Source organism: Oncorhynchus gorbuscha, unplaced genomic scaffold (genome assembly GCF_021184085.1).
Source record: "Oncorhynchus gorbuscha isolate QuinsamMale2020 ecotype Even-year unplaced genomic scaffold, OgorEven_v1.0 Un_scaffold_607, whole genome shotgun sequence".
In the NCBI taxonomy this organism is placed as follows: Eukaryota; Metazoa; Chordata; class Actinopteri; order Salmoniformes; family Salmonidae; genus Oncorhynchus; species Oncorhynchus gorbuscha.
This window is the reverse complement of record NW_025745734.1, coordinates 397,218-413,716: the sequence shown is the minus strand read 5'-3', so window position 1 is coordinate 413,716 and position 16,499 is coordinate 397,218. Positions and strand designations below refer to the sequence as shown.

At 39.7% G+C, this 16,499-nt stretch overlaps 2 protein-coding genes across 2 annotated transcripts; both read right to left on the bottom strand.

Annotated features, from left to right (window-relative positions):
* Positions 1–1,005: 1,005 nt before the first annotated feature.
* On the bottom strand, positions 1,006–3,326 carry LOC124019494 (homeobox protein Hox-A11b-like). Its single transcript, XM_046334845.1, has 2 exons — positions 2,613–3,326; positions 1,006–1,258 (listed from the first exon to the last, which is right to left on the bottom strand). The coding sequence occupies exons 1-2, from the start codon at positions 3,244–3,246 to the stop codon at positions 1,026–1,028; spliced, it is 867 nt and encodes a 288-aa protein (XP_046190801.1). The 5' UTR covers positions 3,247–3,326; the 3' UTR covers positions 1,006–1,025.
* Positions 3,327–11,384: 8,058 nt separating this feature from the next.
* Positions 11,385–13,641, bottom strand: hoxa13b (homeobox A13b). Its single transcript, XM_046334844.1, has 2 exons — positions 12,870–13,641; positions 11,385–12,571 (listed from the first exon to the last, which is right to left on the bottom strand). Exons 1-2 carry the CDS (start codon positions 13,513–13,515, stop codon positions 12,330–12,332), a joined length of 888 nt encoding a protein of 295 aa, XP_046190800.1. The 5' UTR covers positions 13,516–13,641; the 3' UTR covers positions 11,385–12,329.
* Between the last annotated feature and the right edge of the window lie 2,858 nt (positions 13,642–16,499).

Below are 16,499 nucleotides of genomic sequence, written 5' to 3'. Positions count from 1 at the left end.
CGCAGCCAGGTTTTATGTCGAGAATCATACAAGGAGATATTTTCTCGAGACATATAGACCCATTCATCCAATTTAGCAAATAAACTAAGGAAACAACCGGAAAGGGTCTCGACCTGTGACTCGTATGTCTCCAATAGGGTGTGTGAAATAGGCTAAGCCTATATAGGGCCTAATCATTCCAAAATCCATCGTAGGCTATTTACACCGAGGAACATTTGAATTGGCTCAAAAATGAAGACAAAGAACTAAAATGTCCCAATAGCTCAATGTATTGGAGCAGCTTTTCTCTTGCCAAAAACGCAGGAAAATAGCTGATATGTTCCGACATTGAGAACTTAAACAAAACGAACACTTTCAAGTATCAGGGATGATTGAACAATTTTACAATATAACCTTTGTATGTCGAATATTTCACGAGAACAAAAACAATGGCAATCAATGCGTAAATAACAGGCCTATTTTCAACTATAGCCTAGTCCTTCTGTGCGTGTGTAATGGCGACAACAAACAACCAACAAAGTTAGGGATAAATCATGCCTTCTCGTCATGGAAAAGGTATGTACCCTTTGTAGGTATATATATAATAAATGTAAAGATAATGGTTGTTAAATATGTTACATCGTTAAATGTCGAATTTGATATGAAATGGGCGCGCGTAAATCTAACGTTCGTGTAATTCATGCATTATGCATTGATGCCAATTAAATAATTTGCTCGAAAATGTGACTTTTACGCAAGTTCGGATTCGACCAGATATATGTTCTGTTTTGGTGGCACCGCACTTTCATAACAACAAATAGCAAGATCAAAAGATCAACATGAAAATCACCTACAATTAAAATAGGCCAATAGGCCTAATAATAATAATATTACACTAGATATTACTCTCAACAAATTAAGTATGATGGACAAATAAATCTACAAATGTCTGTCCATCACGGGAGGAATTTGCAGACCAGCGAATTTGAAATGAGCGATTGAGCTTCATGCCTTGTCTGAGGGGAGGCGACATCCATCAGCCAGTGTTACAGCATAGGGTTCGTGGTATAATACTGCAAACGGTCTCTGTTCAATTTCTTCTCTTTCATCCTCCTGTTTTGAAACCAGATTTTAACTTGGCGGTCGGTGAGATTGAGCATCCTCGAAAGTTGAAGACGTTTCTCCTTGTTGATGTAAACACTGAAAAAGAACTCCCTCTCCAATTCTCTGATTTGGTATTTGGTGTAGGGACATCTCTTCTTACGGGTTCTCTGTCCACCTGAAAGGAAGAATTGCAATTCACATAGAAAGATCAAATAGGAAGCTGCTTTCGTTCTGTAAAAAAATACATACATGGTGTCAAAAGGTTTATAAACAAGTCTAAATAGACTGACAACAAAATAAGTTGTGCTTTTTTAAATCATAAAAACTATAACTGAAAGCCTTGAATTAAGGTAGAATCGGGATACATGTTTTTGGCCATGTTTTGCTTTTAATAAGCATGAAATCCCCACATTTCTATGCATATTTCGGGTACATTATGCAACATAATCATGACATTTCTTAGAGTTCAGTATATGGAAATGACGGGTGGTGAAAAGCAATAGCCCTAATAATAACACCTCTGGACAACATCAAACACCTCCCAAAAGGAACATCATTACCAAAACGCAGTGGTAAACGCTTTCTAGCGCTGTGCATACTAGCCTAATGTATTCTACGGTGTATGTTGTGCTTTCTACACATTTTCTATGTAATGTGTATGCTTTTATAGATTTGATGGATCCCAGGACTCTCTGGAAAACAGTGCCCACTGTGCAAAAACTGGTTGAATCAAAGTTGTTTCACGTCATTTCAACAACAAAAAATTAAATATGATGACGTTGAATCAACGTGAAAAACTGATTGGATTTGCAAAAAGTCATCACCGTAAGGGAATTCTTTTTATCACCGTAAGGGAATTCTTTTTCACCCAACTTCTAACCTAAATCCAATGACATGGTGAATTGTTTTGTTGCTTTCATGTTGAATTCACGTTAGTTGCCAACTCAGTCAAATGTAAATCAAAACTAGACGTTGAACTGACGTCTGTGCACAGTGGGTGGCAATTGTTACTGAATGGACTATCCTCCTGGCTAAAAATATTAAAGAATCAATTACATCTATTACATTTGTTTAACTATTTACTTTATCACCTTATACTATATCACTAAGATTATATTAATATAATAACAATATACCATTCAGGTTATAGGGGGGACCATGCAGCACATATTCAATACGTCCCTGAGTTATAATGTATAAAAATATCATTTAGCAATAAATATATAAATTCATTAAGTTGTCGTTGCAGTCGTTTGATACGTTATGAAAAGTAAGCCAAGCTATGTGTCTAGAACAACTAATAGGCCTAAAAAGAATGCTCGAATATTTTAGAATGGGAAATTCTCTGTCTTTCACGGCCAATTTCAGTTCCAAGCACGTGATCTTGTCGTTTATAACAACGTTTTTGTTGGGGTAGATCTACAGCCCCACAATAAACCTTACGTGCTTATAAAACAGCATATAAACGCCTTAATAGCAGCGCGTTAGATTGCAAACTTTCTCACAGAGCTGGTCGTCTTTATACTCACCGCTGGCGCTATATTTCTCTTCATTGTTGCCGGAAGAAGACACCGGGCTGCAGCTCACCTCGCCCGGCGTTCCCTCCTCTGTATCCCGGCACTTGTCGGTACCGGTCACCGGAACTATAGGTTGTTTGGCGGCAGTTCTGTCCACGGAGTGTTCGCTTGTTGGTGTGTTGTCTGCGCTCCCTTGAGCAGTATCGAAAAACTGATCAAAGACTTGCGGTAACACTCCATTCCTACTCACACTGCCCTGGAGACTTGATGTAGGATTGGAGCTGCTGGTGTGATAGACATCACTGGAGTTATTTCTCGTGAATATTTCCCCCAAGGAGGTCGAGCTTGATAGACAGTCCCTATGCACCGTGTCCTCAGTGGGGTAGCAGTGTGACATACCGCCCCTATGGTGGTGCCATTTACTGGAGCTACCAATGCCATGATAGTCCCTGAAAGCTACCTCTCTGACAGACGGAAGCTGTGGCAGAGTTGAGGATGGGTAGGAATATGTCATGGGACAAGAAGACTGACTCTGGTGGGACAAAAAAGGAGGGAGGCTTGAGAAGTCTGTCCCCGAGACGTAATAGGTGCAGCTGCCGGGCAAATACATATTAGACCCAACTGGGACCCGCTCATCAAAATCCATAATGATTCGATCTTGCGTAGCCTGTAGCCTACTCTAATAGTCTACCAACCCTCCCTTCGCATCGTTCCTATGTGCTGCGAGGCTCCAGTCACTTTGAAGCAGATCCGTTGAGCAACAAATTCTAAGACGTGAAGCTGACGTGCAGTTTGTTCTCCATCCATTCCTCAGAGCGCCAGTCATGTGACCAGGGGCAGAACTGGACAGATACGTCTGTTCAACTGATGCGTTGCTATGAGTGAATGCGTTTCTTAATTCAAGTGTGTGGTATTAAATTTTCCAAATGTACAAGTAATCATAACAATACATTATTTGGTATGGTTACTTGTACATTTGGAAAATAATTTCATATCACACACCTAGGGTGGTCCTGTGTAGCTCAGTTGGTAGAGCATGGCGCTTGTAACGCCAGGGTAGTGGGTTCGATCCCCGGGATCACCCATACGTAGAATGTGGATTTGGAAATTGGATAAAAGCGTCTGCTAAATGGCATATATTATTTATTATTATTACACCTTTGAAGTCACGATAAATCAAGGCCTTGTTGGCAGCATGTGCGAATAACCTTCGTTATTAACGACAATCCTGGTGTTAATACTTTCTGAATATGATTTTCATGTGTTATATTCTCTCTATCTCTGGAACATACATTGGTCAATAAGGCGCATGTGCTGTTGTGTGGACACATCAAGGCATTGTAAAGTGTATGGGTAAAATACAATGTGTATGAAATATAATTATACCAGAACAACCCACAGCCTTCTATTTGCCATAAAAGGCTCTAGATCAATATATTTCCACAACCACTATGCCTTTTCCACTCATGTATTACGCTAGTAGTAATATTAGCCTACAGCATGTGGACTAAGGCTGCAAGAAGAACACAATTGTATTATACAAAAGCCCATCTCAATCTAGCGCTATATCAATATATTTGTACGCATATCCATTTCTATATATCAATATATTTGTACGCATTTCCATTTCTATATATGAATATATTTGTACGCATTTCCGTTTTTATGTATCAATATATTTGTACGCATTTCCATTTCTATATATCAACATATTTGCACGCATTTCCATTTCTATCTGTATATAATGGATAGGCTTTATGCAAATTCAGAATCAGTTTCCGTTAATATTTCCTATAAGGCCTATCCGAAGTTAGAATTGTCACTTGTTGACCAAAACAATCTCGCGTGTCTCAATCTCAATCAATCTTATGGCTAAACAATATGACGCAGGGCCGTAGCATAGCAAGACCAGCGTCAGATTGTAATACTATTGTGGGGCACTCTAAACATTAATATTGCGTCCAACATCACAGGAAATGGGACATCTCTTGGATATTCTAATACACATATAGCCTAAAGTACACTATGGTTCATAATAAACGAAACTATTGAGAGTCTAGTGAGAGTACGATACATGAATGGAATGGCAGCATACGCGCGTAATGCATTCTCTTTCCTATCACCTGCATCAGTGGACACGTTCTGACATTAGTGTTTTGAAATGCAACAATAGAGTTCAGGGTATACAGCACCAACCAACACAATCAGCTCGAGTCAGACATGTTTTATTGCACTTTGCAGTTGGCTGTGTAGTTGCCATTGTCAGAACAGACATGTGGGGACTGCTGCGGCCGGCGTGCTCACCAGACGACTAGATGGCATTCAGGAAGTTCAATGAAACGAGACTCAAAACAAGGCTCCAGGTGAGAACTTAGGCCTGTGTGTAAAATGGAGACTGTAATGTCTTGGAATTGTTGGAATGCATGTCATTTGTAGGCTACGAAATATTGAATGATTAAATGGTTCGTTAAATAATACAACTTTATGGCAAAAGCCTAATGGTTGTATTCTCTGTGAGCATGACGTGAGTCCCTTAGGCTAACTATATATAGGTTAAAACGTGTTTTAATAAACCATGCTAAAGTATCTCGTTTGTTGTATCCCATTCTTCAGATTGCACAGTCAGTCTCGTTTTGCGTGCTGCAGAACTCAAGTTCGGGGGAGGAAAGGGGCCACAAACACCCCTGCCCTGTGCCCCGGATGAAGTTCATTCGTTCATTACCGTGACAAATGTCTCAATGGTTAATTCGCGTTAACTGTTTGATAGGCCTATTGCAGCTTTTCTCAAACTCGGTATGAAACGCCTATAAATTCGAATTCAACGTTGTCAACAAATAAAATAGGGTGCTAAACTTTACTTTTGAAAAATAAATGACATGAAAAATATAGCTATTTGATACCAGTTGTTAGTTTGACCTTTCTTTGTTCAAATGTAACATGGCTGATCAACAAATGGGTGGTCACGTTCAAGATGAACACATACACATACTCCACCAAGCTCATCAACAAGGCTTTATGCCAAAGATATTGGTGAATTTATAAAACGTTGCAGTGATTTGACATTCAATTATGGTGCGGAATGAAATACGCCTATACCCATGGCCACGAAGGCTGCTTTTAAAATGGAATTGTCTCGTTAATTAAGAACTCGTCAACATGTGAGAGGCAGGTGTTATAGAACAAGTGGTAACTTAGTTATGTATCTTTCACGCTCCATTGCCATTGACTTTAAATAGAAAACATTTGTACTTTACCGCTACTTGGGTGTGAGCCATTTTTCCACTGGCGCGCCCTCATATTTATGCCATTTAGATGTTGTTTTTCTGTATAGGCGCTATAGGCTTGACTGCTTATAGCAGTAAATGCCTACGAGCATTTCTTCAGGCTGGGGTGGGGGGAGTTTAGCCTACATCTCTACGACACAAGTGCCTCGCACTTGGAAATGTGGAACATCACAGCTTAATGTCTCTCTATACTGCCTTTTTCAGTAGATGATATGGGTGGCGGGAACATTACAGCTTTATGTCTGTCTATACTGCCTCTTTAGAAGAGACGGCTGACAGCCGGAGAAGCATAGCGCAGAGGAGAAAATAAACATGATAGACCTCATCTCATCACTAAAGACATCATGATAAAAGAAGACGTACGCCAAGAGATGCTTATATGGAAGATGTACGGCAAGAGCTGCTTATGTAAACGAAAAGGGAGTAACCGAGGATGCTTTAGTTGGCAGTGCCATAAGAACCCAGGATGCATTGGATATGTTGTTGCAACAAGCGGAACTCCCATCACCATCCATCCTCCTCAAAGTCTCGGATAGTTTAAGGACATACTTGCAGTCAAGAGTCCTGGAAGCAGGATTTTAAAAGACAGCTTTGTGTGTGGGACGAACCATTCAACATGTGAACCCCTTAGATATTATTTACTTGAGTTATACGGTTATAATCGTTGTAATAATAACGTCATATTTGTAATCACACCATTAACTACCATTATTTCTTATTATAGACTATTATTATTATTATTACTACTACAGTTATTATTAGTAAATAGCAGTATAGTTCTAGCAGGCATACTTGTTATTTTATTACCATAACTAATTATAAGGATAGTGACTATACACTCTTAAAAAACGGCCGATTCTAGAATTTAAGGGTTCTTCGGCTGTCCCCCTATGAGAACCCTTTAAATAGAACCCTTTTTGGTTCCAGGTAGAACCCCTTTGGGCTCCATGTAGAGTCCTTTCTATAGAGGGTTCTACCTGGAACCAAAAAGTGTTCTCCTATGGGGACAGCCGAAGAACCCTTTTCGAACCCTATTGTCTAAGAGAGTATTGCATTTGATCATTTGATCGACTGAGGCCTACTTTGTGTAAAACGTCATATTTAAAAAAGGGAAATGTGTCTGGACCCCCGAGCCATTTAATTGCATGGTAAAGCAACGTTAACAGTCACTGCAATACTTATGTTTTGGGGTTGGTGTTGGAAATTGGACAATAACTAATGTGCTGCTGAATATTCTCATTCAATCCATTGAAAATCCAGGCTGTAAGGCAACATGTGTAAGGAGTATTCTTTCTATGGGTACTGTACATGTCCAAGGCAAGCATACACAAGTTTACAACAGTTATTTAAACGAGTATGTATATCTGATTCAATTAAATTGATGTGTACGGACTTGCTCAATTGAATGTCAAACTTCAATTGCATGATTTAGAAAAATATGAATATGAATATAACAAGGGTATAACAGGGATGAATTGGAATTCCCATTGCCCCTTTAATTTAAATGATCTTTCTGGTTTTTAGAAGAGATCTGATGTATTCCATTGACTGTTATAGTTATATCTATCTCATGCAGGGAACTGAACAGTCCTCTGCTGGTCTACTATAGACCACACCCAAGTGTACACTGCACTGGAATCACTTGACGTGTTGCAGTCAAATTAGCCTTTGGGTGGCAGCAAAAACAGTACAGTCATTCATTGTATCCATTAGTGCACACCGTAGCAAAACGTTTTGCAATTGAAAACCTTTCCTAATGAAAACGGGTGTTTTTTATTGGACAAGTTCAGGTTAGCCTCTCCCTTTTTCCAGTTTGTTTTCTCTTTGGTTATCAGTGAATGGGACCCAGGTTATATATGTAAGACGCTCCAGTCCAGACTTGTAAAGACCAGCGCCATAATTTCCCTCGACCCCGCACCTATAGCGGGACCTCTCCTTGGTGGGACATACTGAGTAATGTGGGTGTAGCATAAAGGGACAGTTCAGTGATTTTACATATTTACACATTTGTTTCCTTACCTTGAAAGCAGTCTATGGACAAGTGACTGCAATCCACACTTTTAGAATGCTTTACATGTAATGCCCAAATAATCAACTCAATATTATAATTGAAAAGCAACTCATTGAGTAACAATCCATTTAAGAGATGATTTGGACATGCCTTTTTAAACGAGCCGTGGATCCACCTCCTGGACACAGTTGTTCCTATCGGATTAACCTGTTTTCTGGAACTACTATACCTATCCCATGTCATTTTTTAAATATATAGTTGCTATCCACGTGATTAGTCCTTGTATTCTACATCACGGGGGTCTTCTGATAGATGGGATGTTGAATGTCACTCACGCAACTACACAGTATTTTGTATTTTTTTGCACACACATTTAGTTATGTATGAATTACCATAGAGTTGTCTTTGCATTAGGACAGTTTATACCATGGCATTGTTGAATACTCCTTTCTGATTGGCTTGAAGGGCATTCTAGAGCGTGCATTATTTCCCTATAATGCACAGTATATTGGACGGTAGAATTGAATGACTATATTTGTACATGTTTTGTTTGAGCTGCTTTTGAAAGCAAAAGTCGAATTGAAAACAATATTTTTTTATTTTCATAATAGCACACTAGGACTGATGGTTTGGTTAGCTAAACTAGGAAGTCTGTTTGTTTGGTTATCACTGCAACTAACGTTACTGTAGCTATTTAGTTAACTTGCTAGCTACTTCAGTGGATGTTGAACACATTTATAGCGGCAAACTAACACATTTCTAGTGGCAAATGTGTTAAATTATAGCCATGGTATAAAAGGGATAATCAACTCGGTGCTCTGTGTTCTCTGGAAAATACTCGCTAGCACGTCGTGCAACACACTTTCCATTTCGTTCATTATTTCCATAGAAGCATAGCCCCACGTTGATTATCCCTTATATAATGTATAGTTTGTCTTTAGTTCTTGTGATGTTGTCATGTGATGTTTAGCCTGATGAAGACCCTGTTCTGTGAAGACGCATCCTCCTGTAGCCTGTCCATCTGCTCCTACCATACAGTATAAGGTATGTTTGTAAATAGTTCACAAAAGTGTTCATTGCACGATACAGGCCTGCTTGTCATTTTATGAGTATAATTTGACGCCAGTCGGTATAGCTTAAGTTGGAACTTTGATTTGACATTCCTTCAGTCATAGTTAGTGCTGTATATATAATGACTGTAAAAAAATACATTTATATTGCCCATCTTTTATAGTCTATTGATTAAACATATAATTTCTCATATTTAACTATTTATTTAATTATATATTTGTTTTTCCGGTCATTTTATCCATAGAACAGCTATACCCTTTTCTGCTGAATTGATATGAAGTTGTATATAGTCTATCCACACTAATTCCCTTCGCATTTCTGAGAATGACCAGTTTTCATAGCATTACATTCAAAGTTGTTATAGGCTGAACGGAGATAGGACATATTGAGAAGAATTTTAAAGATTGAATATTTGATCATATATCCACAATAGTGTCTGCCTTCCTTTAAAAGTGATTCAAAAAACAACGGGCGCATCGAAAAACCGTCGATTTCTATATAGGCCCAGGTTGGAGATTCATTATCGAGTCTGTAACAAAACGTAATCAGATTACTAAATACTATGCACCTATTATTGCCAAATATTAACCACATTTAAATCAGTGCATTCGTTCCTGTTTGGAGAAGAAGAAAAATACCCACAAGGCAGTACTAGCTATAGCTTGCCACGACTGCAGTACATTTTTAATGTTCTCAATTGAGAAGACAAAACAAAGTGTATTTCCCTTTGGAATGTGTGTCACTCTTTGTTTTCTAACACAAAAATGGACAATTTCACTATTATTGCCATATTAAGGACAAGCATATAAATATTACGTACATATCAAGGTACGCCTTTACATTTCCTATAGTACTCAATAGTGAATCGTTTCCATTCGGCAACATTTCTCACATGAAGAAATCTTGGATAAAGTATCATTCCATATTTTTCACCTGCATGGAGTAGGCAATGGTCGGAGGCAATGGTCGGAGGCAATGGTCGGAGGCAATGGTCGGAGGCAATGGTCGGAGACAATGGTCGGAGGCAATGGTCGGAGGCAATGGTCGGAGGCAATGGTCGGAGGCAATGGTCGGAGACAATGGTCGGAGGCAATGGTCGGAGGCATATATCAATATATACTGAATAGACATATAAAGCACAACATGCAACCATTTTAACCATTTTCCTGAATTACAGTTCCCGAGTGGAGATGCAGTCGAAGGCACTGCATCTCAGTAATAGAGGCGTCACTACAGTCACCCTGGTTCGAATCCAGGCTGTATCACAACCGGACGTTATTGGGAGTCCCATAGGGCAGCGCACAATCTGCCCAGCGTCGTCCGGGTTTGGCCGGTGGAGGCCGTCATTGTAAATAACAATTTGTTCTTAACTGACCTGCCTAGTTAAATTAATAATAAAGAAATCAGTCAACTGAAATACATTCATTAGGCCCTAATCTATGGATCTATGGGCCTGGGAGGGCATAGGCCTACCCACTGGGGTAGCCAATCAGAATGAGTTTTTCCCCACAAAAGGGAATTATTACAGACACAAAAACTCCCAGTTTCATTAGATGTTCGGGTGGCTGGTCTAAGACGATGAAAACGCCTCATGTGGAGGTCCTGGGATGGCGTGACACATGGTCTGCAGTTGTGAGACCAGTTTGACATACTGCCAAATTCTCTAAAAATGATGGAGGTGATTTATGGTAGAGAAATGAACATTCGATTCTCTGTCAAGAGTTCTGGTGGACATTCCTGCATGTCAATGGCAAGCTCTGTCAAAACTTGAGACATCTGTGGCATTGTGTTGCGTGACAAAACTGCATATTTTAGAGTGGCCTTTTATTGTCCCCAGCACAAGTTGCACCTGTGCAATGGTCATGCTGTAAAATCAGCGTCTTGATATGCCACACCTGTCAAGATGCATCATCTTGGCAAAGGAGAAATGCTCACTAATAGGGAAGTAAACAAATTGTTGAAAAACATTTGAGAGATATAAGCTTTATGTGTGTATGGAACATTTCTAAAATATTTTATTTCAGCTCATGAAACATGGGACCAACACTACATGTTGCGTTTATATTTTCGTTCAGTTTGACCATGGTTAGGCCTACACCTGAACTCATCAAATGCAATGACGCAGATCCGGCAGCAGATGGCAACATTGTCATCTCATCAGTAGGGCATTTCTCATACAATAGCCTAATAGCATTATAAGGGCTCAATGTTGCAAGCCTCTACAACATTAAAATGACCAAATGGAAAGCTGTTTGACCCGTTGTATCAACGCTAGGCTTGTAGCCTACCTAAATTCAAGAAATTAAAATTAAAAAGCTAAGAAAATGTCCCCAACAAAACGTTATTGCAAAATAAATGCTCATTTACTAGTCTGACTTTAAATTTGTCTGAGAAAAAATATGAACAACGTAGTAACGGGGTTTCTCCAACTTTTATTGGGAAGAGCTCATTGGCTATATGTTTGCAGTCAAAAACAGGGGAAACTTTAAATGCAACTGCTCATGAATTGCAATCAGATGTATTTACATTTGTTATGATAGAAAACGAAATACAGCATTTTCAAACAATGATAACGGCGGAGATAATTGTTGCGTAAAACAGAGTTAAGATGATTATTACTGTATGGGAAAAAAGACGTAGCCTACTCAGACATAATAAAAAAATGTAATCGTTTATAATTAACTGAATATTGACAGAATGCATAAAGTAAATGTAAAGCAATGTACTAATTAATAGCTCAATCATTATGTGAAGGGAAATGTTTCAGCTTCTAAAATTATATTCGTAGGCATAAACGATTTGCGGGTTGCGCGCTATAGCGCTCTCACCAACATTTCAATATCAATCAATTCAGGGAATGTATACTCAAATTCAACGAATAATCTCAAACCCTCAATATCAATGCTGCACATTTTTTTCAGTCATTAATTCTTACTCTGATGGAGCTAAAATGGAATTGTCTCACACAGATTTGAGTTTTTACGTTTCCAATTACAGAAGGCTGTGTTCTGAGTAGAGATGTCATATTTTATGCTATGAGTTATTTAGCGTATTGGGAACAGTTTGTAGAAAATTATAAAAGCTATATGTCCGTCGAATAGAGTATGAGACAGAATATATAAACAAGGAGGAAGTTATTTCCCCATTTCCTTCAAACACAGGACATCGAATGGTTTCAATTAATTACGACAAAAAAAAACACACAAAAAAGCCAAGTGGACCTCCAAAAACAGAGCCAACCCATGGCGGGCGAGAAGGAGACGCCTTATATTGTGTAATAAATTATAATATAGTTCATTTTCATTGAACAACCTTCAAGTCTCTTCTTTTTCTGTCTTTTTGTTTCAGTTGTTCCATATACAGCTAACTGGGACTCTTAAATTTGTTGACAACCTTCTTCTCTTTTACTCGCCTGTTCTGAAACCAGATAGTCACTTGTCGCTCTGTCAGGTTTGACTGATCAGATATCCTTCGTCGTTTGTCCTTTGTGATGAATTTATTGGCGGCATACTCCCTCTCCAGTTCTTTCAGCTGTACCTTGGTGTATGGCACGCGCTTCTTCCTCCCGCGTCGAAGAGAGCTGCCATCCCCTCCAGATACGGTGTCTGAGTGAAGAGCATAAACACATGCTTAATTAACCTAGAACCATCTGGAAAATTGCTAAAACCGTAGTAGTATAGTTTCTTATAACGATGGGATCTGTCGTGTCTATCCACAATTCACATTACGGTGACAAGATGGATGACGGTTTCTTCTAACGAATTATTAATATGCAAATTGTAAAAGGAAAAACAACGCAGGGCGAATGATGGTGTTTCTGCTTTTGATAAACGGAGGTTTATAATGTTGAAATATGCATAAGCTTGTGAAAACATTTAAGAATGTATAGCCATAAGTCCATACCTTGAATAGACGATTTCCATAGATGGTTTGACTGTGGCTGGTCCTTAGCGCAGTAAACCTGACCATTCCATCCATTGGTGATAGCCCATGGCTGATAAGGCTCCACTGGCAGAAGAGGCTCATGCCTGGGCTCGGTGGGTCCGCTGAGGGTGGGTACCACTGGGATGTCCAGATAGCTGGAGACAGGTTGGTATGGGTTGGAGGAGTAGCCTTGGTAGAAAGCGAATTCCTTCGCCCTGGACCCTGGGAACTCCTCTCCTGAAACGGATGTGTCCATGTATTTGTCCCCATAGGCAGAGGAGGGTTGCGCGCAGGACTTGACGCTGCCGTGTGACATCCTACACGGGTAGTAGCTGCTGCCAAAATATCCATAAGGCAAGGACGCATTTGATGAACTTTGGGCTGCGGAACAGGGGCTGCATTGTTTGACAGCTTCGCCCATGCCAGATACTGGCACCTCGCTCGACGTGTAGGTAGTGCTTGGAGCCAGGGACGTCGGATGCGCCAACAAATTCCTGCACTGATTTGCTGCATAATTACCTCCTGTGAACCCCTCCATGTTTTTATTGATCTCATCCAACCCGTTATCATACAGAAACATGACTGGGTCAATCCAGCGGGAATGCAGAAGTAATGACGCTGTCATAGCATGCCCTACATCGAGACAACCAGCTCTTTTTAAAAATCCCCACGACTGAAAAAAGAGATACGGAATCTGGGAGAGTAACCGATACTCACGCGCCTGTGTGGACCTAAAGATCGCAAGGTTATTGGGCAGAGCCAGGCACGTGATATGCAAAGGAGCTGATAAACGTCTAGACTGCAGATAATGCAGCTCCATGCCCAAAATGTTTATACTCTAAAACAATATAGCATTTAGGAGGAAAAAGACTACATGTTTTAAACAAGAGGATCCGTTACGAGATATCATACAGATAACCACAGGCCTACACTCCATATAGTTGTTATGAATTAATCTATTGGAATGTGTCTGATGTCATTCTTGGTTTATAGCCTAGCATTTGGCTGAGGAAACATCACATGGATGGAGACTGACATTTAAATCCTTTTTGTCAAAATGCTGATAAAAACAGTAGAATGGAGATGCGGTGGACGCAGATTTATGTATGCAGCCATTACGCATTTCAATGTATCAACAGTTATATGGCCAAGGCAGTTTGTACGAAATATGGGTTGATACAAATTTAATTCATTCATTTATATTTTTATATTTATTTTATGGAAAATCATTTAAACTACCTTATAATTGACCAGAATGCGCTGAGCTTGAAAACAACGTGCTGCAAATAGCTTGGAAACAACATGCCGTTAGATACGTTTTTTATCCCCCCATTTTTTATATATACACGAAGTAGCATACATCTTGTTTTATATACACGAAGTAGCATACATCTTGTTTTGAGCTAATAAAATATCAAGGAAGGTGCAACTACATTAAAATGAGTTGGTGGAGAAATATCAGTCATTCAAAGTGTAAAGGAAATCAAGAATAGTCTGTGCGTAAACCTCACTGAAATGTAAACCATGCATGCCACGGCAATATTCTGAAACACACTGCTATTCTAGCTGCTGTTCGGTCTCTTATAGGCTTTATAACCTACCGAGAGAAAGCAGCGAGCTCACTATTTGGCAGCGAGCTCTTTCACACATGGGTTAGACTGCTGGAGGCCAAGGACAAGGTCAAGTTGAAAGTTAGTTGCAGTCCGTCTAGCCAGAGATGTTGTTGTCATCCAACCACTGGCCGTATGGCTTGAATTCCTTCAGGAGAGGTGAGAAAACAAACAACTACATTGTTGAATAAACCCATTGGTGATATTTTGTCGATGTTTAAAGAAACCTCTGCGCTTATTCAGTAAAGGCTATAGCATTTCTTAGTGACTTGGGGGGTGGGGGATATGTATTCATTTGTCCATGTGAGCTTTTGGCAAAGTAGTGAGGAAATTATGTAATTGCAGAAACATGCTGAACATAAAAATGTAAGGGCATCCGACCGGTTTTCGTGTTTACCGACATGGCATTTATCCAGGGGTTAATATCACCTGGGTAAAGACATAGGCCTGGCAAACTAGAAACTAAACCCATTCCATTCGCATTTCAGACGTGTAAAACATTAGCAGACAATAGTAAACTGTGGTTTCAAAGAGAAGTTCAACTGCACCATATTTTCAGCTCATTAAGAATGAGAGAAACATTCTGCTCTCCCATGATGTTTTATGCATGTGGTAAGAGGCTATCTCAGTTAGGCTACAGGCTACTAGAGGAACGAATTGAGCTAATCAACTCGTATCAATGACAAAGTAGCTGTTTGTGAAATTGCATTTTACTTGTGCACAAATGTAACGTGAAAATTCGGCCGAGAAGAAAAAGAAAAACGAAGCTAGACGATATCTTATTTTAAGTTAGAATGAGCTAAATACTATAGGTTACAACATCGCCACTGGCTTTGTCTGTGAGAGAGAACGAACGAATACATTGTACTGCATTTCTTCCATTAGACGTAGTTGCGTGGAATATTTTAATAACAATGTATTCGAAATTTTACAAGCAAGAACACCAATACAATAGGCCGAGAAGGTGCCTTTTATGGTTAAGGTATTTGCAGGAGAACATTAGCATTTGGTTGTGACACTGCACCAAAATGGCTTTACCTGTATTCTTCATAGCTATTCAACTGCCCACGTTTTCCAATATACACAGTTACCAATTTATATAGCCTGTCCCTGTATGTTTGAGGACACAAAGTATACAATTGTGCATATTTATTGACATCTGTTTCAACGGTTTCGGTCGATGCTGTTACCAAGTTATTTTGGAGGGGATGAGATATATGCCTGTGCTTTAAGCATATACTATACTAAAGTGTTTCATTCCAAACCTTGGGCGTATTGTCACCCAACCGAGTGGGCAGGAAATATCACAGCCTGCTAAATGGCTGCTAATTCACAGTCAGAACTCCTTCCCTTCTCTTCGAATGGAGCCGAGTTCAGTGAGGCTGGGCTGTTAAACCATATGTTAGGCCTATGTTATTTAAGCCTATGTTCATGCGGCTATGAGAGAATTCAATGGTCGCAGTGGAGACATTAGCGGCCCTACCGCAGACATCGAAAAAGTGTCATGTAGCTAGTCATAAATAAAGCAATGACGCTGTGCTACTACCAACATCGAACATGGCCAGACCCCCAGTGCAGTGGTGGAGTGGGCCGGTGTGGGAAAGGAGGGGATCTAGCCTATACTCCTATCTGCCATGATGGTCACACACTCAGGCTCTTCTTAGACAAATAATGGCTTGTGGTGCCATAGCCACACACTGGCTCTGGGCGGTCAATTTCGCGGTCAACAATATCGTCATCTTTTCTATGGGGGACCAGTTAGATGTTAATACGCCATGTCGTGGCACAATTTGGTTTCTTATTTGGTAAGCTACTTTAATAAACTGGTAAACATATCCGCGTGGACATATAGCGCACACAGTAGAAAGAGGCGATACATTGGACCTATAGCTTTAACAAATAATATCTGGGTTCTTGTGTAAATGCGTTCATCACAAGGCGGATAGATCAAGGGGAGATAGTAATCGAGCGTCAAGTCATTTTCAAAGACGCGTTTGAC

What these genes read in the sequence shown, in the direction of transcription:
- LOC124019494 (XM_046334845.1), bottom strand. Translation starts at nt 3,246, where the DNA reads ATGGATTTTGATGAGCGGGTCCCAGTTGGGTCTAATATGTATTTGCCC. An exon ending in AGAGAAATATAGCGCCAGCG is followed by an intron (nt 1,259 to 2,612) that starts GTGAGTATAAAG and finishes TCTTCCTTTCAG; the next exon opens with GTGGACAGAGAACCCGTAAG.
- hoxa13b (XM_046334844.1), bottom strand. Translation starts at nt 13,515, where the DNA reads ATGACAGCGTCATTACTTCTGCATTCCCGCTGGATTGACCCAGTCATG. An exon ending in ATGGAAATCGTCTATTCAAG is followed by an intron (nt 12,572 to 12,869) that starts GTATGGACTTAT and finishes CTCTTCACTCAG; the next exon opens with ACACCGTATCTGGAGGGGAT.